Source organism: Lissotriton helveticus, chromosome 3_2 (genome assembly GCF_964261635.1).
Source record: "Lissotriton helveticus chromosome 3_2, aLisHel1.1, whole genome shotgun sequence".
In the NCBI taxonomy this organism is placed as follows: domain Eukaryota; kingdom Metazoa; phylum Chordata; class Amphibia; order Caudata; family Salamandridae; genus Lissotriton; species Lissotriton helveticus.
Genome location: NC_136062.1, coordinates 85,143,013 through 85,169,177, shown reverse-complemented (window position 1 = coordinate 85,169,177; position 26,165 = coordinate 85,143,013). Strand labels below are relative to the sequence as shown.

The window sequence follows — 26,165 nt, the reverse complement described above, 5'->3', positions numbered from 1 at the left end:
CAAGAGAAAAGTGGTACAAAATAGAACATTACAAAGACTAACAAGCATTTGCAATGCAATAGGTCTCGCATTTGCGAGAGTTTAAGCTATGAACATTGCAAATGACAATGCCTTTTATTTGTTTTAAAAACCAAAACATAAATAAAAGACATTGTCATTTATAATGCGAATAGCTCAAACAAATGTTTGTTTAAAATTGTCAGCCACACTGCAAAGCATTCACAATGTTGTACAGCATGGCTACGAACATTGCGAACGCCAATAGCTCTCATAGGCCAGACCTATTGGCTTTGGCAATGCTTGCTAGTAACTGGTAGTTTCACAAAATTACTTACAGCTGCATGGCATGCCATGTCCTACAATGGAGCAATTCTTTTTACATGCGTCTTTGCAGGGTAACTAGGGTCCGGCCTTACATTTTACGGAGTGGGGTGGGGCATGGGGTTTCTGAGGATCCTGGACGATGCCACAAATATTAGTCTTTGGTTTTAGGTGCCTGTGATAGATTTTCAGTCGTGCAGTGAGAGGGTAGGTTCTTCATACAAAGGAGGCAGAAGTCATTTAGTTAAGAGGTAAACTATGTTCCATGTTACGCATTTGGCCACCACCATGTCTTCTCTCCATCTATTAAAAATAAATGGAAGGCATCACACAGCACACACCCAAAACCTTGAATTCATCATCACACTTTCACAGGATACACATAACAGTTAAAGCTGCTTGTCTTCGTTGTAGAGGTTTGGACACTTCAGGGTAGAGTCGAGGTCACATACAAATGAAAGACCTGCGAAGAAACAGAAGCTGTGGAATCGCGTGTGTAAGGACGATGGGTCTTGAAAGGGAGTTGCAGTTGGTCACGTAGGATTCAAACACTTTTAAGACTGCCGCAGATTTCGATTGGATGATCCATGAGCAGCACTGAGAATCCACTATTTGCATATAAGTCTCTGTACTAGAGCAAGACCTGATTAAATAGTTATTTATAGTCTTAGATGAAAATTGTTAGTTGTTTCCACAGCACAGCTCTCCAGCACATCAGCAAAGTCAGGGAGGCAGACTACCAAATGCTAGTTATTTACGATATTCTGACATTGCTTCTTGTTTTATTAGTAAAGGAGTAACTTGACTAATTTTCAAGACGTTCAGGAGCATAAGTCAGAATTTAAGCTGAGTTGGCCAAATAGTTTGGCACGGATGTGGGAAAAACTGGCATCTTTCACAAACTTGCCTGAAATATTGATACAGTAGGGATGTGTAGACGGCTATTATTATTGAGTTGACAAAAATATTATTGCGTTGACAAAAATAAAAAAAAACAGAACTGTTTGTTTCCCCACCCCAAATGGGATTCAAACCCGTAACCCCAGGCTTGGGAGGCCAGTGCCTTAGCCATTAGGCCACAAGGATAATATGCATATGAAGAAACTATTAAGCTACAATCCTTTCCTTCTGCGCGCACATGAAGAAAAAAAATACCGGGAAACAAAGCGTGCACAGAGATCAACACTGTACAGCAACATATTTTCCCCTTCATTCGGGTAAGTCTGCTATTGCTAGATAAAACTATTTGTGCATTTTAAGGGTTTAAAAAAACAGCTACAATGCAAATTAGTGCCCGCCAGCAATTAATCCGACTCAGCAATCAGTGATCGTGGCCCGGGACGACAGGCAGCCGGCGGAGTGATCGGGGATGGGTCCGGCTTTCAGGAAGACACAGGAACGTTGCGCAACGAAACAAAAGAACTGGCGGTGCCCATCCACAACCAGTGGTTCAGAACCCGAAATCTTAAACCTGTGTGGGAGAGCACGATCAATTGCCGGCACCGGCACTTTGCACTAGAGCCCCCCACACAGATGGCGCTGTGACTCGGTCGGGATGGCGAGGAATGGACCCCGGCTGAGCCATTGTGTGCGACAACCAAGTGCTGAGTAGGCGTATGGCCAGCCACCCGGAGGGGCGAAGAGAGAGAAATACAGCAAGTGGAGGAGCAACACGCTGTGAATTAAAGCCCTCAGACAAGGTCTGTCAGCAAAGGGCACAAAAACGCATTGGAGACTGAATCGTACTGCTGTGGTGAACCTTGAGAGAACGGACACCAATTACAATAGTGGGTTGGATATCGTAGCAGCACATTACACTCCAGTGCTTGCAAGAGTGTGTAACAGGTGGAGGTTGTGGGGACCCAGCGTAGCAGAAATGTACGAGAGGGTAGTGGTTAGGGTGTGATCCCACATAAACAAGCACGCGCGGCAGCATGGGGGAGGCGGGGGGCTTCCGCGATTTACTTGTGGGAGCGATAATTGCTACCATATGGTGGCGCGTGCTCCCGCAAGTAAATCGCCTCATGTGCAAGCGTTGCCATTGAAGGCAATGGGACGCGTGCAGGTGTTTGGCAGAAAAGCCCTGGCGATCAGAAAAGGTCTTTTTGCCTAAGCAGCGCATGCGCACTGTGTAGGCGAGACCTAAAAATGAAGGGTGCACAAACACAAAATCCAACACAGCACGCAGGGGTGAGGAATGTACAGGAAAAAATAAAAATTGACAATGAAGAGCGAAGTTTCAAGAGGGGCCCGAGTATGAAAGTATTAGTTCTGAAAGTGTCTTCGGAAGAGAAGAGATTTGAGATCAGCTTTGAAGTTCCGGGTAGAGGAGGTGGCACAGAGCAATGGGGGGAGTGAGTTCCAGGTTCTCACTGCATTGCCTGAGAAGGATTGTGCCATCGATCTTTCCCTTTTGAAGACGGGGGCTCAAGCAGAAGCTTTTCCGCATTGCGAGAGGGTCGAGAGCCTCCGGATAATTTCTATTTATTTGCCAGGTAACAAGGGGAGGACGTGTGCAACACTTTGTGTGTGATGCAAGCAGTTTTGTAAATAGATCTTGCCTCAATCGGAAGCCATCGAAGAGAGGACAAGATAGGAGTGATGTGGTCGCTTCATTTAGACCCTGAAATGAATCGAGCTGCTGAATGGGGGATGGATTTGAGAGGGGAGAGGTGGGATTTGGGTAGGCCCGTCAGAAGAGAATTGCAATAATCCAGTCTTGAGAGAACCAGCGATTGTACCAAGGTTTTTAAGTGTTTCTCAGGGAAGAACCGACGGATCCCCCACAGAGGGCACAACTGGTACCGTGCATTCTTGGCAATAGAGTTGATGTGGGAGATTAAGTTGAGTCTTTTGTCAAGAATGACACCCAGGGATTTAGCGCTGTCGACAATGATGGGTTTGTTGTTGAGTAAGTTCAGCTGATCCATCCACGATTGAACGGGAGGATGTGAAAGAGAGGTAGAAAGGAGGAGGAATTCACTTTTGGCGGGATTTAGAATGAGTTGGTGAGCTAACATCCAGTTGTGAATGGAGTTGAGAGTAGATCCGAGTAATGAGAGATCGTATGCGGAAGACACCTTGAGGTAGATTTGAGTGTCATCCGCATAAAGTTGGTAATGGATTCCAGATTTGCTTAATAGGGTCCCTAATGGTTCCAGGTAGAGATTAAACAGAGTGGGTGCCAGGATAGGACCTTGAGGGACGCCTTGACCTACAGCCAATGGAGATGAAAGACTGTTTGCTATCTTAATCATTTGGGATCTGTCTGAGAGGAAAGAGGCAAACCATTTAAGCACTGTGCCATCCAATCCCATTCTCTGTTGAAGAGTGTTGAAGAGGGTGCTATGATTAACAGTGTCAATGGCTTCAGAGAGGTTTGGAAGAATCAGAAGACACGATTCCCCAGAGTGGAGTATATGCAACGCATCATCAATCACTTGCAACAGGGCAGTTACAGTCCTGCAATTTTGGATGAAGTCAGATTTGAAAACGGTGAGGAGATTATTGTCCATAATATGTAGGGAAATTTGTCTCGCAACACATTTTTCTGTGATTTTCGAAAGAAAAGGAAGGTTGGTGATAGAGCGAAAGTTGTTGAGGTTGGTCCCATCAGCGGAGGTTTTTTTTAGAAGAGGGCAACAGAGAGGGAGCCTTGACTGAGGAAGAGATTAACTAGCCTGGTCCAGTAAGAGAGAGTATGGGTGTAGAAATCGATGGCGATGACGCTAGGGATGGGGTCAGAAGGGTGGTTGGATGGTTTGGTTTTGAGGATGTATTTGAGGAGGTCATCTTCCGTCAAAGTATTGCCAGGTGACTAAGGATTTCTTCTCCTCAAAGGGGGTGGGGTGGGCAACTTGATCCACCAGTGTTTTGACCTTTTCATCAAAGAAAATAGCAAAATCGGCTGCTTTCTTTGTGGAGTCCTCGGGTTTAGTAGTTAGGGGAGAACAGTTTGGATTTTTGATGAGCTCAAAAAGTTTTGGGGGTCTTTTTTTGGCTGAATCAAGGAGGGATCTGAAAAGTGATGCTTTTTCTTTGAAGATGTGGTTGTGGAATTTCGATTTTGCTGAACGTAATAGAGAGAGATTGGAGGTAGAAGGAGATTTTTCCCAATGTTTCTCCAGGATTCTAAGGTGTTTCCTTTCATTGTAGAGAGCTATATTTAACCAAGGTGCTGAGGGATGGGTATTTTCCTTTTGCTTTGGAGTGGAGCGACATTGTTGATTTCAACTGCTAGGACTGAGAGGCACAGAGCGGTGAGAACATTTACATCCACATTAGGGTCATGTCTAGGAAGTGACCGCATAGCAGAGTCACAAAAAAGTGTCAAGATCAATGTTTTTAGTGTTGCAGAACCAGGTAGTAGCTCTTTTAGGTTGTCAGACCAGGTGTGCGAAAAATGAAGACGGAAGGGAACAAGGATGTGGTCAGACCAGTCTACATGGATGGGTGGAGCAGGGATGTATGACATTACAACGCATGCCTTTACAACGCGGTTTTTACATCGCATACCATTACAACACATAGTGCTTCTGGGTGCTGGATAGTGAATAGTTTAATTTACTATTCCAACTCCAGTCCCCGTGGACACTAGGGAAGGTTATTGGATAGTAAATTAACCTATTCCCTATCCTATAGCACCCCCCAGAGCAATGCGTTGTAATTGTTTGTGTTGTAATTGTTGCGTTGTAATGGTAGTGCGTTGTAAAAGTTTTGTTGTAAGTGATGTTTCCCGTGGAGCAGTAGTCAGCAGGTCTGATTTGGATATAACAAGATCCAGAATTGAGCCCTTGGAATGAGTGGCTTCCGAGCAATGTTGGAAGAGATCGTTGGCTGAGAGAAAGGTGGCAAGCTTGGTGGCAGCCGAGTCTTCCAAAGAGCACCAATGGAGATTAAAGGCACCCAGGAAGATCTGCCTGTCACTTTGAGAAAATTGGTCACTGATGAAGTCAGTGAGTTCCTCCACAAAGGAAGAGCAGTTACCGGGCGGGTGGTAGATGGCATGGAATCTAAAGGGCGAGCCATGATGTATTTGAAGTTCTAGGGATAGGCATTCGAATGTACGGATAAGGGTGGTAGGGAAGGCTTTCATTTGAAGGGAATTCCTGAAGATGATAGCGCCGCCGCCCCCAATTTTGTCGGATCTGTAATTTCTGAGGATAGAGTAGTCAGTGGGTACCAGATGATCAAACAAAGTATTAGAGGAGTCATTCAACCAGGTCTCAGTGAGGAAGAACCTGTCAAGATTCTGGAGGGTGATAATGTCAGAAATTTCCAATTTGTGTTTGATAGGCGATGTCAGCGGGGCAGTGCAAAATGATCGTTTTCTTTCCCTCTCCAAGATGTAATTTTCTTCTGTCAAGGTGCTCTTTAACCCCAACATAAAGACCAATTGACTTTTGGCCACATGCTGATTTGTGTTAAATAATGCAAATAGGGCAGTCGCATGCACTGGTGTGGGCGCTGAACGGAGCCGTGCACCACTTTATGAAGAAAATACGTTGTTCTGTTTGGTGCCCGCCATGACGTGGTAAACTGAGCAAGAAAGTGGATGAGCAAAGCATGGTAAAATAGGCCATGATTGCAAAGTAGTGTTCCCTAAGCCCACATACTAAGTCCAATAATGAAAGACGCTCGTGTGGTGGGTGCATAACTGGTCCAGGGCAGGTGCGACCGCCCTCTTTTATTAGCCACTGACTGGTGACGCCTGTGATGGGATGGGTGTGGGGAGGGCTTTAAGTGAGATGAAAAAACTGGGGGGGGGGTCTCTCTAAGGGGCATGGCCAATGTAATTAAGGGAGTGGCTTAAAAACAAGTAAGCTTAAAAATCTGTGCTTAGCTTAGCGTGCCGCCTGACTGGTATTTTGCTGTTTCTGTCATTGCATCTAGATATAGGATACAACAAGTAACAACATACCTACAAGTCAGGACTATTGGCTTTGTCAAAGGGTTGTTAGTTGCATAAGATACATAAGCAGCAACTGTGGCTTGTGCATAATATTGAAAAAGCTTCCATTTAAAGCCCCGGTGACACCACAACAATTTTGCTGCTCCTGGATTTCAAAAAGAGAAGGGAAATCCAGAGAGAAAGTGACTCTCTTTAAAGGATTTCCCTTCCCCTACAAAGCTGAGCAGTGTCAGCAGTGCACATCGATGTGCCTGCTGTCACTGCAGTCCGGAAAAGAACAGACCACCTGTGCCAGGGCACAAAACAGAGCCCAATAGAGACCCATTTCGAGTCCTCCTTTAAAAAACTGCTGGTGCTCGGCAGCGGTGAGAACTGACCCACTTAAAGCCCTGGGTGTGGGGTAGGTGTTAGTAGTGCCTCTAGAGAGCATCTGCTGCATGACGTGTCCAGCACTAAAACCCTCCTAAAATGTCCACATGTTGAGAAGCAAAAACCGGGACAGGTCAGAAATAAAAGTGGAACTAAAGCCTTTAGTCTCACCTCTATACTGAACTGTCCCATTTTTTTGCACAGCCTTGTAAATGTGTACCTATTCATGATAAGCTTGTAAATGTGTGCACATATACACATACACAATGCATAGACACTAGTGTGGTGGGTGCAATCAGCCTCTTTTATTAGCAGGGCCACTGACTGGTTACGCTTGTGATGGATGGGTGTGGGGTAGGTGTTAGCACTGTGTTACGGAGGGTCTGCGGCATGACTTGACCAGCACTACAACCATCCCAAATTCCAAAAGGAAGGACAAGAACTCCAACCTGCAGAAGCAAAAACAAACACAAGCTGGATACAACATAGTCCATCTGTCTCTAGAGTCACTCAACAGGACTGCAGTAGATGCATGGACGATGACGCTGGCTGCAACAGGACATCTCTGCTCGCATTCATACTTTAACCTGTGTATGACAGGACGCAGACACTGGTTAAAGGACATCCCAAAGCTTCTGGCTGCAGGCCGACTGCAGTCATGTCTGTAGTATTCTCCCCAGCCCGGGCACATGCAAATGATCATGCCACACACGGAGCTTGGTATTACATGTATTTATTCCTCAGTGTGTAACAGTTAACTGAACATTCAACATTAGAAATTCTATTACCCACACACAAGAACTTAAATCCCTATTCTACGGAGTCCGTAGGAACCAAAAGGATCCTCTCATCGCTAATTCCCAAGATACTACATCTCCCCATTTGTTAAATAAAAAGCAATAATACATATGCACATCAGAACTCTTCAATACGTCGTTTCAGTGCTCAAATCAATTTCCTAGATCTGATCTTGTGAGGTTGTGGAGATACAAGAGAAGTGTCCATGGCTGGCACTGGTGCCAGAGACACTGGTACAGTCATTGGGTTCTCTGGATTCACAGGTGAATAAGTCTCATTTTTTACATCTGGAGTTGGCGAAGCTTGAGGCAGGTGCTTGAAATGCAAAGAATCTCATGTAATGGACTTCCAGGACGGTGAGCAGTCACCATGTGGCTTTACTAGTCACAACTTTAAATGGTTCGGCATTAAATGAAACATCAGACTTGCGTTCCCGTTTCTTTTTCTTTGGAGACATCACTTTGTAGCCTTCGACCTTGTATTTTGAATTACTTTTCACACTCAGCGCTGATTCATTTTGGGCTGTTTTGGTCTCCATGTTTGCTGCTTGTCGATTTGCTCTTCCACTCTGGCAGCCACGAGTACTCAATCCAAGCGGAGTGTCTCTTTCAGCATTCGTCGTCTGACGGAATCAGAGAGACAACCTTCTATTACTCTGAGACGATGGCCTCTTCATCATTGAACTCGGGTGACTTACAATGTTTGATGAGCAAATCAAGTCTTTCTACAGCACTTCAATCAGCTATTTATTTGATTCAGACCTCGCCTGAGGTCAACATATACAGATACATAAAATTAGTATTGTTAGATTATAATAATGAAACGTGTAAAACACTTTAAAAGATGAATACGTAGTCTTTTGTCTGATTCACATGTACAACATACACTTAATAAAAAAATTAAGATTGTACGTTTTTCTTTAAAATAACTTCAAGACACTTTTTAAAAACTTAGACAAGTTATGACAAACAAATTCATTAGCGGAAGAGATACACAACATGATTAAATCTTGAGCTAATGTAGCATTATGTCTTATGCGAAGCGGTAGTATATATTGTCGGTGGGCCTCTACCAATCTCTGATTAGGACAAATTAATAAAACATGATGCAAGTCTTGTTGTCCACCTTTGCACATATCACATATGCCTTTAGAGTTATTTGTGCCATCCCAACTAGCTCTGAATGTCTTTCTACATACTCATCAATCGTTTTACAAGCTCTCTTCCTTTTCTGACTGAAAATGTACCTTTCATAGACAACATTCAGCATTGAAATGAACTTAGTGTTTAATGCCTTTTTGATTTGATTGTTCATCACTTAATTACCTTGTGGTATTTTCTTTAACACTTCTTTTACTCCTTCACCCACTAAATTCTTTAGATATTCAATCATCTTTTTGTCATTTGCTATTCCAGCGCATCAATTATATTATTGAAGGTTTCAATTCCTGCAGTCCATCTGTCACCAATATTTTCCGTTTTGGTAGTATCGAAGGGAGGCATTGGTTTTAGGAATGTGGCAGCATCATAACTTTTGGGACTTTCTGCTGTCAAGAGTGGATCTCGCTCCAGCAGCATCGCTGCCCGCTCATACAGAAACCTTCGTCAAGCACTAGCTGCATGCCTCCATTTGGGTCATCGCGCCCAGTCTCTGGTGGTGAGGCGCTGTCTTTTTCTTTGGCGATGAATAGCGGCTTTGTTTCTTGTACAGCTTCTTTACCCTTCTGACCTCTTTGCATTGTATCTGGTTTCTACTGCCTTTAGGATTATTTTGTATCAGAAATGTTCAAAAATGTTTTCACTTTTAGTGCTTCCTTGCACTCAGCTATCACTGTCTTTAACACTTCTCTGTATCTGGTAGTCGCTGCCTTTGGCGTTGTTATACTGCATGAACGACGTCTCTGTGTTAGACTGTGGCGTAGTATCTCTTATCTTGACTTTACCAGCAAATTTCTAGCTGGCGACAAGCAAACCTTCTGTTAGTCAATGTTTACTAGAACACCGCAGACTCTCCGGGAGAGCACCCTTGGTTCTATGGGTCATGGGGTTTATGTAATCCCCTATCTCATCGCCAGTTGTAGCATACTTCCAAGCCCAGGTACATGCAAATGATCACACCACTCACTGGGCTTAGTATTAAACGTCTTTATTCCTCAGTGTGTAACCATTAACTGAACACTCTACATCATGAATTCTATTAACCACACTCAAGCACTTGTGTCACTGTTCTGTCAAGTCTGTCAGAAACCAAAAGGGTACCCTCACATTGCTAACTCACAAAGCACTACAATGTCCATTGTGTGGAGTTGGTCCACTGTGCTGCAGGGACGGCTCCTCCGCAGCGGCGGAAGAGGGTTGCCCCCTACTCTCAGAACAGGAAAAAGGAAAAATAAAATGATAATAACATTGTTATTATCATTTTATTTTGTATAGTTTCGGGGCAGGGTTAAGTCAGGAGGGGCTGGTGGCACAGTGGGAAGAGTGGTTTGTGCACACTAAGTGCCCATGACTGCTTGGCCGGCCGTCTGGGGCCGGCCAAACAGTCATGCGCACTTAGCATGTTCCCCACCAGGCTGTAATGCACAGCTTGGTGAGGAACATGCCCAAGCCTGGTGGGGAACTGTCCCCGTCTGAGCACCGAACCATCTCGCTAAGACAAAATACATTGCAGCGTTGTGATTGGCTTTGGGGAGCCTGTGTGCTTCCTCCTACCGGGTCGAAGCAACAGAGGAGACACGGCGGATGGCGGCTGTGAGGGGATAAGTGTTTTTAGGTTTCGACTTTTGGCGAGGGGCGAAGCCCCTCCCAGTCGAAATCTTTTGTTGTTAGTAGTGAGGTTAGGACAGCCTCTGTTTCCAATTGGCTAGCTCCATAAATGGAGGCTAGCCATTGGGAGGCAGAGGCTGTCAATCGCGCTTTCTCACGAAAACGCGATTCGGGGGCGTTTCTGGTGCTTTTTTTAAGCCCCGCCCCTTTGTCCCGGGCCGCGCTGCGATTGGCTGCCGGCCCGGGACACCCCCGTGACGTCATTCCCGGGCCGCGCTGTGATTGGCTGCCGGCCCGGGACACCCCCGTGACGTCAGCCAATCACAGCGCGGCCCGGGACCTGACTTGGTTTTTTTTGCTGTTTGTTTTCCTCATTTCATGCCGACCACGGCCGCCGGAAGAAGTCCAGGTGAGTGCGTTCCTCCCCCCCCCCACCCCCCTCCCGCTGTCCCGTGCCAGGGTGCTTAACTAACTCTGTCTTATACGTTTTAATATAATGTATGCCATTGCTAATTTTGATTTATAATCCTCTAAAACCCTGAACTGCAAGTACCAGAATGCAGTGTAGCACTGAGGGCTCTGACAGTGAAGCTGCAAGAGCCAAAGCCCCGTGCACGTGCTCCTTGTTTACAGTGTGTGCTCTCCCGAAGCCGGACTCAGTCACCGCTTCCCGTGTGCCGTGGCGTGTGATCTTTGCAAGCGCAGCTGTGTGCTGCCCTCAGACGGCTCTGTAGCCCTCCGAGGAAGGGCTCGTTGTGGTCCCCGAATCCAGTGCCTTGTGCGATGCTTGCTTTTATTTGTAGTTACTGCGACAACGGGTTTCAAAGCCTACTGGGTCTCATTGCAGGGTGTAAAGTGTGCACTACGTCATGGGTTGCTTTACGCAGTGTTTGGTTTTGGCACCCCGCCCGTGCATGCGTCGAGTGCCTCCGGGGTGAGCAGCCGGATCCTGCCGTGGGATCTCCGCCTTGGATGAGTTTTGTTTAACTCACTGAGTGTCCCACGTGTAGCTTTAATGACAGTCCGCACCGAGAGAGTGAGCTGTTTACTCCCTCACCTTGCTTTCATTTTACTTTGACAGCCAACCGGTTCTCCCATGGCCGAGGGTGCAGCTTGCGATGCTGGCGTATCACTGGGTCACTGGGGGGAGCTATGACAGTTTTAGGTAACTATGATGACAGGAATTGGGGGGGGGTAGTTATCCGTCGTGCAGCAGGTGCAGTGGCACCAAGTCCCGCTGCACCCCATATAGGACTATTTTATTACTCTACTGATCACGGGAGGGGACATTAGCCGTGCTTGCATTAGGGCAGTGGTTCTTGTGATAGTGACAGGCGAGGGCTGACAGAACGAGAAGGCTGAATAAATGTACCCGGGTGGACCTGCTGTGCCCTATCTCTGCCGCCGGCATGTGCCCTTACCACCCACCCCTTCTGGAATCGAGGTTCATGCCCTTGTGCACCTGCCTGAAGCGCCCTAGGGCTCTCCTTAAACATCCACCCGTGTGCATGTACTCCCTGGCACATCCTCCCTGGCACTGCCCGGGTTCACGTTAAGAGCCTCGTGTGCTCGGACGTACCGCTCGTCACACTTCTCTGTGATCAGGAGGTGTACTAGTTCCTCTTTGCTCAATCTATGTCTGGACTTTTTCCTTTCTTTTACTCTCTCGTTTTGAAACATCCTGCGGTCCAATGCAGTCACCGGCCAAGCGCAGCTTGCAGCTGTCTCTTCCTGCTGCACTGTCTCCCTCTTGGCTGTTCCTTCCCAAAGCCGGCTTGTGTCCCTTGGCAGACACGTGGGGGCGAAGGGCACTTCACCAAATTAACTTTTTTTTCCCCTTGGACTCTTGTCAGGTCTGACACTTGTGTGGTTTGTTTATTTTGGGATGGCGTCTGGTGCACGCGTCGCTGCGAGAAATGAGCGCCAAATCCGCCTCTAGAACAGCTTCATATGCATTACATGTAATGTGTGCAGGAGACGCGCAAAATAACTTCGCTCTGGACTTACTTTTCAGTGCATGCAGTATTCAGCTGGCACAGGCGAGTCGTTTTTGAGACAGCCACACAATAAATTCACTTTAGTAATAAGTTGCTATATTTAAAAACATGTACAGCATTGATTTTTTTTGTGGCAGTTTCACCCTGTTCCCGGTAATTCCAACCTTTCAGCATGATTAGAGTGTGGGAGAAAGCTTAATTGCGCACTGTGCCTGACACCGAGAATTTTGTTGTAAAATGTGCCATTCAGGGCATGTAATTGTCCACTATCGACCTGTCAGGAGGGGAAATTATCTTGCCAAAGCAGCACATTAAGAACATTCACCCACAGAATAATACATTAGTGCACGCCAGTGCCCAGGCTGATGGGCTGACAGCGCATCTTCTGTTTCCTCTTCTTCCCCTCACTCTGTCAACTTCATCTGGTGATTTATTTTTATTGAAGTTTGTTCTTGAGTGTCCCATTCAATTACCTCACACTGAGATAATTCCCCTAAAATTGTATGTAGGTCAGGCCTTTTTTATTAGCACTGAAAGGAAGTCAACTCGCAGCAGAAACCGAGATTAAGAAAGGCGTGGCTATGGAATTATAGCAGTTTGGGCATAATCTTTTCAAATCAGCTTGACTTTTAGTGTGTCAGGCAATGAATGGATTCCTTTGAAGTCATGAAAAGGCAAATCTTAAGAGTTTTGACTAAGGCCTTACAAAGACAATACTGCAGAAATGTGTGATGAGAAGACAAAGGCATTGCAACACTGAAAGAAAAGCACCACCAGTACCACTCTGGGTAGACAAAGAAGGCTAATAAAGGTTTGAACATGAAGAGCCGCAGCCATGTGGGGGTGATCATTTCCAAGATGGCGGCATGGATAAAGAGCGGTAATAAAGAAAGTGTTGCAATGCGGGGATTGAAAAAGCCATGATTGTAGTGTATTTACTCAAAATAGAACCATAATAAGTAGCAGCAGCCTTACATTTTTGTGCATGTTACAGTAAGCACAGTGCTGCCCTGACAGAAGGCTGCGTAGAGGGTCGTTATTCCCTAGCCACCCTGCTTTCTCATGGTGCAACATTTATTTATACATTTTAAAGCAACGGGGCCCAATTTGTTAAAGATGAAGTAACTAACATGACTAGTACCTCTAGATCACACTGATGATGGATCTGCCTTGGTTTCTCTTTCACTGGATATTTTTTTGAACTTTGAAACAGTTCCTCATACTACGAAGGACTCCGCTTCAATTTTTTTACTCTGGACTCCACAAATACATGAGTGATGCAGCCTGAGTTATATTTTGCTGGATTTTCTCCCATGGCTATAACATCTGAGAACACCAGTGCTGTGTTCCAAGCACTCTTTGCTAAATCAAAGTCTCAGAAAGTGTAGACTTGCATCTGCTCTGTGGTCTCTGGACAGTAACGGCACCCAGAATCTTATTTCTTTACAGTGACGGGGTCTCTCTTGAGTAGCAACACCTTTGCCTCAATCTAGTGTTCTAAAGCCCTGCAGGTTCGATATAGTTGAGGCACCTTCCCCAAATACCTGAATTCTGGATTTCAGAGTTGAACCTGGGGGCTGCCAGAAATCAGAAAAGCCAGACTGCTGCTAGAGTAAAGTTGGTTCCGTGAATAGTTTCCTTGAGCACTCGCCTTCTTCCTCTGCCTTTCCTGTAAACTCCTTTTTTCAGCTACCTTACCCTCTTTCTAGAACCCCCCTCTTGCTTTCCTAATTTCGCTCCCATTTTGTGAAATGTCACTCATACATCCTTACATCCACGCTTTCACTCATCCATCTATCTATTCATTCATCCTTTCACTTATCAATACATCAATGCATCCATAATTTCTCTCATCCATCCACTGACTGATGCATCAGCCTCCCTTTTATTGATCCATCCACCATTTCAATAATACATCCACCTGTTTTTACACATCCATCTACACTTCCACCAATAAAATAATTAATTTACTCTCATCCAACATTCCACTCATGCATCCATCCATCTTTTCTCTCATTATCCATTCACCCTTCACTCATTATCCATCCACCCTTTCACTCATCTATCCATCCTTTCACTCATCCATCCACCCTTACGCATACATCCACCGTTTCACACATACATCTATTTATTTACGCTTTCTCTCATCCATCCTTCCACTCATTCACTCATCTATCCATCCTTTCCCTCATCATTCCATTCACCCCTTCACTCATCCATTCATACTTTCACTAATCCATCCAGCTATGGCTTCCTTGTATAACACATTTTGTCTGCAAAATGTCTGTAATATACATTAAAAATAAATTAAAAAATAGATTAATTTTTAAAGACAATCTTGGAAATAGTTTAAGTGATGAGCGCAAAAATCTGTAGAACAGAGCTGGCTCTTTCACACCACACCTCCCCTTCACTCCCACCCCCTTTGAAAGGCTGGGGCCCTGGGCCAGAGTCCACTTTGCAGATGCCTTAAAAGTTCTCTGAAAAAGTAGAGCTAACTCTCCCAGGAGGGGGTTAATTCACAGCGCTGAAATGCTTCAGCTGCAGTGGGAGGCAAGGGGTCTCCTCTACTAAAACTGAAAGCGTGTCTAACTTTTTGTAAGGCGAAACCGTTGCATTGTAAATGCTTGTTATATTTTGTATCCTCCACCCCACCACTTCACACCTCACCACCTCCTGCATCGCCACCCCTGTTCCCTGGCAACCGCTACTGCTCTGCTGATGCTCCCGAAGATTCAGGGCTGATGTCAACAAGTTCAAAAAACAGAGTGCAGCAGAAGCGTTATCAGAGTTTATTGTGAAGCTTGCACAGTGTGCCTCGGGGTATAATGTAAAGTGCTCTGACACCCAACATGAGTAGTGCTATAAATATGAATATTGTGTAATTACTCATGCAGATACATCTTTCATTCTTACATTGCAAGTATATCCCTTACACATGGAGTTGCACAAAGTTAAGCAACCTGCCTCCAATGGTTTCTTTTAAGTACTTGTGAAATAGTAACACGATGTGTGCCTTTGTTTTCTTGCACTGGTGTCTAGGTGTTAGTTTCCAGGAGGCTCACAGCCTGGGTGATAGGTGAGCAAAAGGAGGGCCGATGACCCTTAAAATGGCTCTTAAAATGAGACCTTTGTTTTGGGCTCGACTGGAACCTAAAATCGGAAAGACCCCTTGCCACGTGCAGATTGCTGCTCCTAACAAATGGAAAGTAGATAAAGTGTGCTGCAGGTGCTGCTGAATTATGGGTATTTCTACTGATCAGACAGCCAAGATGGGCCAAACTGTTCTCGATTATTGTTGCTGTTGTTGTAAAATCTTGTTTGTGCCTAGCTGTGCCAACTAGCTAGAACGCACTGTGTAAACACGCAACTGTATATTATTCATGTTTAGATTGACCCTAGATAATGTAGGCTTGTGTTTAAAATAGCCAACGTTGGTTACGATCTTGCTTCATGACACGTGCATTTTGTTTCTAGGTGAATCGGAAGTCCAGATTAACAAATACGATGTTCCTCTGCTTTCCTTCTCATATGAAATGTTTTCATTTTTTTGATAATCATAGAATGTTATAATTAAGTGCAATAGTACACATGCAGGGAACAGGCTGGTCCAATGCATCTCGTTTTGTTGCAGATAATGTACGCTGGAAGGAGGCTTAGAGAAGCTGTATTGTGGAGGCTCTTGAGAAATTAATGAGCTTAAGCGTGTATCTCTTTAATCTAACCTGATTAGATCATTTTATGTGAACTGTGTGTAGATGTAGCAAATGTTAGAATTGTGTTATTTAAGCTAGTGCAATGAAGATGAGAATTCAGAGACTTTTCCTGAATATTTTGAGCAGCGTAGGGCACTAGTAGGAGGCTGGCTCTTAATATAGTGCACCAAAACGAGGTACACTGTGCAGAGAGTCCAGGCAACCCATATTGCTTTACAGAGGCACAAGTAATAATCCCAACTGATCTCTTTTGTGATAGTGTGGTCGAGCAGTTTAGGTTAATCAGAGGGTAGTTCCAATCATTTGTTGTACTCACATAGGCAATAAATGAGACACACACTCAAGAATACATCCGAGACCAATTTAGAAAAATAGCACAAATTTGTCTGTAAATTTCAACACCAAGAACTTTGGGATCAAGTTAGTACTTTTGATTTTTATAGGTTAGTAAAATGTCCACTTAAATGCGTCTTTATGCAGTAATCCTTTTCCATGGAAAAAAAGGCATATACACCATACAGTTACTTGCAATAGGTTTCCGGGGGTCCCCTTCAGGACCTCAGCTGGTAGAGGGCCATGGGCTGAAGAACCACCAGCAGTTCATCTTTACCTGCCCTGGAGCATCTGGGTGCAGTGGTGCTGGTCAGGTTGGTAGCATTGTGCACTACACCAAAGGAGAGAGAAGGGGCTGCCTAGAAGCAGACTGCAGAAAGGGATTTGGGGATAAGTCCAGGAGCTACCAACGGGGGGCTCGATTCGTGAGGGCCTTGGTAGCAAGGAAACACATTGGTCCTCAGGTACCTGGGCTGGGGCGCTCAGGTGCAGATTGATTTGGCCGGCTGGGCTTATGCGTCACAGTCACTCACGGTTGTAAGTCTTGCTGGTTGTGGGGACATAAACATGACAGCTGGGCCACTTTCAAAGTGGGTCTCTGTGGTACTGACGTCTCCGGATGGCTGCTCAGTCTTGGAGTCTGGACTGGACTCAAACAGGCTTTGGTTACTGCAAGGGATCTGGTACCCTGGGTATTGGAGCTGTGCAGCTCCGGTCGGTCCTGGCATCTTCTCACTTGGTGGGGAGATGGGTCTGACCTTCTTGAGCCCATAGACCTTTACCTGGGCAGGTGCTGCATCAGAGGAACCATGGGGCAGCAAAATGGTAAATCGGACTTGCTGTTTGGTGCCTGCAAGCTGCAGCGGAGTAGTTCCTATTCTCCAAGGGAGATAGATTGCTGGCAGTTTGCAAAGTGCTGGTATCCCACCAGGGTTCTTGGGAGATGCATAGCAGCAGAATGAGTCGGTTTGTTGCGATGTCGGAACAGGTGCAGTAGGCAAGGTTTGGCGCCAATGAGTCCACAGGTTTTCCTCAGCTGTCGCTTCTTCACTCTTCTTTGTCCTCTTCTTCTTGTGTATGCCTGGTCTGAGTGTCAGGGGTGCCATCTAAACACTCAATGTTGGGGCATTAAGAGGTGTGTAAGGTAGTAGCCAAGGGCTACTTACCTTTGGGGTGCCTACACCCCCTATATGACCACTTCCTGTGTGGAGTGGCAGTAACCCTGACCATGTGTATCTAATTTCACCGAAAACCAAGAAGGTGGAACTCCACTTTCCGTGTGCACTTCAGGTATCCCACCTTAGGGGTGTAACTAGCCTGGTAGTGAACACACCTCTTGACTAGCTAATATTCCCACCAGTCCTGGTGCCTAATGGTCCCTGGGTAGGGGGTGAAAATTCCCCTGTCTGGGGGAAGCCAGGGTTGCATCTCAAAGGTGGCAGAGTCCTTTGAAGCCTATTACTAGCCATCCTGCTTGGAGGAGGTGACAACACCTTTGGTCAAAGAAGATATTGGTTCTGACCTCAGAGAGCACGGGCTGTCACCTCCAGGGGGTCAACACATCTGTATTGGCAGGCTGGTCATTACCAGTCAACCAGCACACTAGAGGTTGGTAGGTTTTCAGGGGGAACATCTTAGGTGCCGTGCCCTCTGGGTACATGTCTTAATAAACCCACTACTGGCATCAGTATGGATTTATTAAGACAAGGTGTTTGATACTAAACGCCGTAGATTTCAGTAGAGCCATCATGTAGCTGGGGAGCTGGTACTGACCAGTGCCCAGTACAGATACTTAAGATGTCTACGTTGTTCACTTGTACTACTTAGTAATTGAACTAGACAGCAAAGGGGCATATCTGCTCATGCAGATCTGACCACACATGTAATATAATGCATCTTCCTTAGAGCCTTTGGGCAATGAGGCCTGCTGTAGGGGTGATTTACATATATTTCAAACAGTGTATGGGGACATGGCACACAGGGTTTATGCCATGTGGTGTTTTCACTTTTTTCTGCACCATTTCAAGGAAGCCTGCATTGGCAGTCTGCATGAGTCTTGTGGTGGGTCCCTGCTGCAGCCTTTCGGGACCCATTGTGGTACCCATGCCCTATGTACCTAGGTTCCATTTAGTAGGGACTTACAGGGGGGCGTAAGATCTTGCCAAATTTGGAACAATTGCACCTTGTTTTGGGAAACGACACTGCACTGGGGACCTGGTTAGCAGAAACCCAGTGCCCTTAAGTCAAAGTTGCATCAAATACTAGGCAAAAAATGGGGGTGACCATGTCAAAAAGTGGTACTCTACTAGACAACTATCTTTATGGGAGACCTGATTTTACTAAATTTTCCTTTGAGGCAACTTTATGAAAGTTTTTCTTATGACTTATGACTTTGATTGACTTGAACTTCATAATAACAGATACATTCATTTATTGATTATTGATTGACACAAACTTGATGATTTTGCCTTGCTGTAAACTTAACTTTTTAACCTTCATGATGGGAGAACCCCAATTTTTAAAACCACAAATGGCTTCAAATTAGCTTTTGCCCACCTAAAATCACCCCACTTCCGTGCAATTTAGTGGAGAAAACAAATCTCCCTTCACTACTTTTATAGAATCTCTCTCTTTCCAAATGTTGAAATAAAATATGTGTATTTTACTCTGCACATCTGATTTAAAAATACCAGGGTCCAGTATACAGGAAGAGGCATTTCGGAACTGGTGTATCTGGTGAGGTAATGTGGACAGAGTACTGGAAATATATCTATAGTATAGGTAGTCTGGCTGTTCTAATCCAAATATTTTAAGAAACCCACTGATTCCATACATCAGGGCAGTGCCGGTGTCAGGGCACTTTGCGGCTTTCAAAATCTGCCAGGTGCCTGTGGGCTCTGTGCTGGGGAAACATACTACCTGTGCATCCCCAGCTGCATGCAGCAAAAAGGACTGCCACCACACGCCCCTGTTCACACTGAGTGTGAAAATAACGTTTCTAAATCATGGCTACTACTATCTTCTTGGGTTATATGACAGTTTTGGAATGCTGTCTCGGAGGTAGGCAGAAAGGCCCCTATTTCTTGACTTGAAGTGGTCGCCTCTTTATCGGCAGCTAGTCCTACCCCGGGAACTGACCCCCAGCGCCATTACATGTTAGCTGACTAGGCGCTACTAAATTCAACATGAAGAGAAGGCAGATTTTATGGATTCAAATTTGTATTTGTACTTATTTAAAACCATAACAATGCAATCCTAAAGCATGGATGTCACCAGCAGTGCAGAATTTAAACCATGTGTTCTTCTTATAAACTAAAGGAATCAATATCCACCTAATAATTTAGAACAATAGAACAAACTATTCGTAGCATTATCTCCCGGTTTGACAATGATCAGGTCTATTTCATTTTACAATATGTAACGGCCTCCTTGCACATTGTAAGTATGTTGGCAGACTTGAGATCAGGAGCCCGCCGGGCTCATTCAAATAGAGCAGCATTGAACATCCCTAAGTAAGTGACCTTTATGGCTTTAGAATGGTTTCTGGTGCTTATCTGAGATTAAACACAGGGATTAGGAAAAACTTCAAGAAGAAAGCATGGTATGCATTGGTTGAGTAGTCAAACTTCCATGAGGGTAATCATTTCATGCAAATAGACGTGCGCCGCATCATTGAACAAAATGTTTTCTTGTAAGCGTGTGTTTGTGTCTTCATGGACGCGTTCACTGATGGAAGCCCCCTGTCCTCTTTATCCTTGGTTCCGCAGATCCTGACGGCCAGCGGGGACGGGACATGTGCTCTCTGGGATGTCGAGAGCGGGCAGCTTCTGCAGAGTTTCCACGGCCACGGAGCAGACGTCTTATGCCTCGACCTGGCTCCATCTGAAACGGGGAACACCTTTGTGTCTGGGGTAAGCCGGGCTGCTGGTCTCGCGTGAAGCGTGGTCTTGTGTTTAACTGAGTTTTCCCTCTTTTGCTTTAGTCATCCAGTTTCATCAGAGTTGTAGACTAGCAGCCACTAGTTACCACATTATTAAATTAGTTTTGACTAATAATTGTTTTTTCGCCCCTGAACGAGGATTCATTACAATCTCTTGCTGCCCCTCTTGTCCTCATGGGGGTCCTGACCCAAGTCTGGACCTTTACTCTATAGGGGTGTTCACTTGATTCATTGCTGATGGATGTGAAAAACACAAAATAGGAATAGTGAATTAGCAGCGAAAAATAAGATTAAATCAAGTACAAGTGAAGAGGCTGATTTTCAAAAGAAAGTCACACAACGCAGCAAAGCACCCAACGAGGCTGCGCTGCTTTGCGTGACAGGAGGGGAGCAGGAGAGCGCCATATGTACAGAGTTGCGGCACTCTCCTCCCCTCTACCCAGTGCCGTTGCTGATTTCAGCCGCAGTGCGCTACGCACACACCTTAGCGCCATAGTGCTAGGGTACGTGCCTGAGTCAGCATAGGTTTTGTGCAGGAGAGGTATCTTTCATGTAATGAATGCTATGACTAGACAAGTTTAAACACTTCCCACTAGTATGTGTGCTGCACAGTGCAGCAGGCATGCAAAGTAGGGAAAGAAAGGAGGAATGAAAATATTTATCCTCTTAACACCTCCTTTCAGATACTGTAAATTTTCTGCGCTAAACACTGTTTTACAATTGTTTGTAGATAGGGATTTGCGTAAAAAGGAAGGCCCATGTACCACCCATATAACATCCCCTTGTCCCTAAGTACTCAAAGCAATGCTACGAACAGCTTTGCGTTACATCAAGGGTGACTTTCCAATGCAAAACAAGTTTAACGCTGGAAAGTAAATTGGTAAAGGAACATTTTGTGCTGGTTAACATCACTTTTGTGACGATAACCCAGCACAAAATTTGCGCAAATCTATCCCCTTAGTTTTTCCCATTTTAGCACTAGAGTCTGCCAGGAGCGAAGCACGCTTTGCACTAGCTGTGGTTTTAGATGTGGCACTTACCACCAAGTTTGATGATTTTGTGAGTGCCAATGCTATATTTAAAAACACAGGCTAATAATCAGTAGCGGCCAATGCATATTGACAGTGATAGGTTGGGAGGGGCTGGGGGTCGTGGGGGGAATAATACAAAATTTAAATAAAGCTTACCCAATGCTGCTTCTGCCGCCTCACGCCTCGGACCTCGTCTGTTTCCTGGTCCCAGCAGCCCCTGGGACAGAATCAGAGACTAACTGTACAATCTTGTGATTCTCTCATGAAGCATGAGAGCTGCACGGGATTGGCCTGAGCGGGCTGGATTAACGCTCACTCAGGCACAGGTGTTCTGGGCTTTTTCTTCAACCCAGCTGTGTGATGCAGCTAGGTTGGAGAAACCAAACTGCGCATGTCTGTTTGGTCAGCCTAAGACGGCCGGCCAAACAGACATGCACAGTTAGCAGTGCAAATCACTCGCCCCCCCTCCCCAGGGCCCGGCCCGATCCGCCCATCCCACACACTCTGGCTCAGCCAGCAGCAGCAAAATAAAATTATATAGTTTTATTTTTCGGCTGCCGGCTGAGCCAGTGGGGTGACGCTCCTCTGCCATTAACAAGGAGCCGCCGCTGCTAATAATGCGATCAGCAGACTCTTATAAGTCTTGTTACACATCCATTTTTAGTGCCCAATCTTGACCAGGTGCAGAAACACATCGCAGGCTCGACATAAATGCTATGTGCACCTGAGTGTTTTGCAACCACAGAAAACACAACCATGGTCTAAATGCTTCAAGCTGTTATTACTTGATATAAAGACGACACACGTGTAAGAATCCGAGCTGCACTTTTTGTATGATGCATTGAAATATGATCCAAACAGTCTACAAAATACTGTTGTATTGTAAACAATGAGCCATGTACTTTCGAACAAGGAAGTGTTTAGTTGAGCAAAGAAGGAGTTAATAAATTGAGCATTTCCATTGTACCTCTGCAAAACGACCTACCTTTAGGCGCTTAGCGTTTAACAGTAATGTTTTTGTATTATAGGGATGTGACAAAAAGGCAATGGTGTGGGATATGCGATCCGGCCAGTGCGTGCAGTCCTTTGAAACACATGAATCTGACATCAACAGTGTCAGGTGAGCCTCTGCCTGTGCACGTGGTTTTGTTGCGAAGGAGTTCTGGTGCCTCTAATGCGAAGACGCTGCCCATAAAGTTGGGGATCCGCTTGATCAATCAGTTAACATGTAAATTATAATATTATTGCAGCCACTGTATAAGCACCTAATCTCAGAAATAATAATTTAATTAGTCGGTCCACAATCTGGAGATATCAATGAATTACCTATGTGAGACCCTTGCCTACGTCATGACTTCTAAGCATGCTGCAATGCGGTGAGGTGAATATATTTGCCTAGGACATGAGAAAACAAAGCAGAAAGTAATATGCACTTTATTTTTCTTTAGATACTACCCCAGCGGCGATGCATTCGCGTCAGGCTCGGATGATGCCACGGTAGGTTGTCTTTACTCTGATTTAATTTGACGTATCATGGTATCACCTGGATTAAGGACCGCATAGAGCAGACCTTTAAGGGCTGTTCTGACCCTCATCTCAGGAAATAAACGTTTATGTTAAACCTCATGCCTGAGCTCTGGCATGCCTCTATATCATACCGGACTAACAATAACACGTTACATAACTTTTATAAGGAACTGCACTACAGAAACTGGAAACATTAAAAATACCCCGCCCACACCGACTGACTTTTTATGTGGTTTTTTGCCTTTAAATTTCCATGCATGGTTGAATCATCTCATGAGACTGGAAAACATGTTGACAGCCACCTTGGGCTTGGGGCTTGTCTGCTGATAGATTGTGGTAACATTTCAAACATCTGGACATGTACATCTGACAATTTTGCCTTCAGCAGTTCCTATTATACCGTCAAAATTGCATCAAAGATGTGTAGTGTGGGGTGTTGTTGTACTCTCTTTCCAAGGCTGCATGACTTCAACCAAAACATGATGCACTCTCAGCGACCATAATAGTAGGAACTCTCACTGTGATAAGGAGGCAGCACAGAAGCAGGGCTTCAATTCACTGCTGCCAATTTACCTTACTCTATGAAGGGCTTTTGAGAGAGCTTCTAATGCTTTATAACCTGCACATTGAGGTGATATCATAGATCCAACTTATCTGATATAATTTCCAAGCACTTGGAAGTAGTGACGTCCTTTCTGACAGCACCACGCTGGGATATCCCCACTCTGGTTCAGAGATTGCTGACACCTGATTTATTTATCAATGTCTCCTCTCTTTGAAAGCTGACACTGTGGCTGCTGTGACTGATTGAATGTGACTCTTGCACCGCAGCGCAGCTCTCAGGATAGTTATTGGTGCTAGCATCTGACTTGAACAGTCATGGTGCCTGAATGACCCATCAACCACTGCCAGTGACACCAGACTCCCGCCAAACACTCCATGCCCGCACGGATCTACCTACACCTCACCTACACCACACACCGATCTGGCTACTGGAGGCACCACACTTAGCAACAGCATCTATTTACAGCAGTTGTTAAAACACTGCCTGCAGTCGCAAAGAAATACAGTGTGCTTGGCATTGCATCGAGGCTGCTTTTCATAACATACCTGATTCATACTCTGTTGTTTTTACTAGTACTAGTCATGCTTGCTTAGCATGAGCCAAAGCTCCCCCACCCTAAAAGCAGGGCTTAATTTGTAAAGAAATGACGTGCCAGGGCTCATCAGGAGGCCACTGCAGCCTTCACCACCCACTGCCCCTGCCAGCGCTACCATGATAGTACCAAATCAGCTACTGACCATCACACTCCTAAAAGTGTGAAAATACGGCCTATTTCAATCCTCCAAAACTACAACATTAGCTTGGGGCCGGCAGGTAATACTAATTTTTAACGTATATTGAATTAGTAAACAACTGTTGTGCTCACTCTAAATCAGACCAACAGCCCACCATGTGTCAGACTGTCATAAGTGTTGGTGATGCCAATTAAGTGCTGGTGCCAAGCACCGGAAACCACGGTTCAAATTAAGCACTGCCTGAAAGTATTGGGAAAAAGGGCATGGGATAATTCCTGAGAGGTCTCTTTGAGGGAGACATGTGTGTCGAAGCGACAACATTTACAGTTTCACATTTGGTGGGGCTGCTTCTGGTAGGCTGCTAGCGCTGGTGATCCACAGCCTCCAGCCTTTCTACAGAGATGGCTGCCTTAACCATCGCTCCATTGTTCCCAGCTTAGACATTTCACTTCTGTGCCCAAAGTGTTATAGGTTCTATCAGATAGTGCCTCAAGCATGAACCCTACCTTTGTAGCCTGTGAGAACATGATTTCCTCAAAATATCTTTTGTAGAAAAACTTTTCAAAACATATTTAACAACATAGTTTTCCTAAAGTATCTTAGACGAAATTAATCACTTCATTATATTGCACAAAACTGTTGATAGATATGTAAATTGGGAGGGGATGGGGACTCTTTCCCAAATACAAACTACCTGAAGCATACTTGAAACACAAACACACACATATGGAAAAACCCCACTTAAAACATAAAAACGTTGATTTGGGAGTTTTTCTACCCATCGTGAACAAAAATAAGAGTAACAATGAGACAGATAGATAGATAGATCGATAGATAGATAGATAGATAAATAGATAGATAGATAGATAATTGTGTGTGTGCGTGTCAAGAGAAATAGATAAGTTAATATAAACAGATTTAATACAAAAAATGATAAATACAAACTTAAGTGAAAGTTTACAATTATGAAAATATTTTTATTGCAGAGTGATATGCTGAATTGAAAACGGTGTTATTTTAAAAGATGCTTCTGTAAAATATTTTTTTAAAGATGCATCTGTTTTATGTGTCTGCTTTAAAAATGGTGCTCCTTTCTTTGAGTGTAAAGAACAGCTTAACTGGGGCATTAATAGAAATGAAGTGGTCTCTATCAATGTGTGAGTGGATGTAAGCAGTTGGGTTTTCTCCTCAAAGGGCGCTCAGGTGCCATAGTGGGCAGAGCCAGTTGTGTTTGTATTCCTCCAACTAAATTCTATGCACTGCCCCGTGGTGTGCATTGAAGTACACCACTGACTGTTAGTAATTTTTGCTTCTGAAGAATTTCAGGTGTACCATGTCAGAGTAGTATAAGCAGGGTACTCTCTCATGGTGTTGTTGAGAGATAGCTTCGTCCACCACGATATCATTCTCTCATTACATGGCTGTCAAGTGCATCAGTGGACCTTGTTATACTTGCTGAGGGCACCAACTGACAATGTCAAGTCAAGTCAAGAATAACTTTATTCGGTTCGACTTAACCATAAAAGTATAACATTCACGAGGCACACATAAAAATTAGATACATAGAAAAGTGCAATAAAATCATATAGCTCACATATATCAAGATTTCCAAACAGGTTTAAAAACAGGTTTCTAAAAAGGAGATACCAGAATTTGATTACATTTCATATTGTTTCCTTATTGATAACGCCATCCTAATAACATTTAAAACAGCCATGCAGGTTACTTCAGTAGAAAAGAATAATAAAAAGGTAAAATCCTCCTGGAAATTACATGGTCTGATGTCTTTTAAGAGTGGTATAAGGAACCGAACTCTCGGGACCTTGTATAGTGTGCAAAAAAAAATAAAGTGCAGGGTGCTTTGTTCGGACAGGTTGTCACAGGGGCAAGGTGTGAGGTTATAGCACCATCCCACTTGTTCAGGAAAGGCCCCTAAAAAGTGCAACGTGCAGAGCCTAATCTGGTCAACAGAAATATAAATTGTACGTTCCAGGTAAAAAACAGATAAAATTGCTGATATAAAAGAGGCTGATCGGTATGAGATAGTCACCTTGCGGGCCAGCGGCAATTGTCAAGCTCAGCAGGATATGCGTTTTTTTATAGTCAATTTCGTGCTTATATCTATACTATTAGGGTTATCAAATAAATGCCCTAGGCC

At 44.7% G+C, this 26,165-nt stretch overlaps 1 protein-coding gene across 1 annotated transcript in view; it reads left to right on the top strand.

Moving 5' to 3' along the window:
• Nucleotides 1-26,165, top strand: part of GNB5 (G protein subunit beta 5) — a 259,462-nt gene that overhangs the window by 102,236 nt on the left and 131,061 nt on the right. Inside the window, exons 6-8 of the mRNA XM_078684840.1 lie at nucleotides 19,978-20,121; nucleotides 22,210-22,301; nucleotides 22,630-22,678. Of these exons, the coding sequence (XP_078540966.1) occupies nucleotides 19,978-20,121; nucleotides 22,210-22,301; nucleotides 22,630-22,678 (285 nt within the window). The remainder of the gene's footprint in view (nucleotides 1-19,977; nucleotides 20,122-22,209; nucleotides 22,302-22,629; nucleotides 22,679-26,165) is intronic.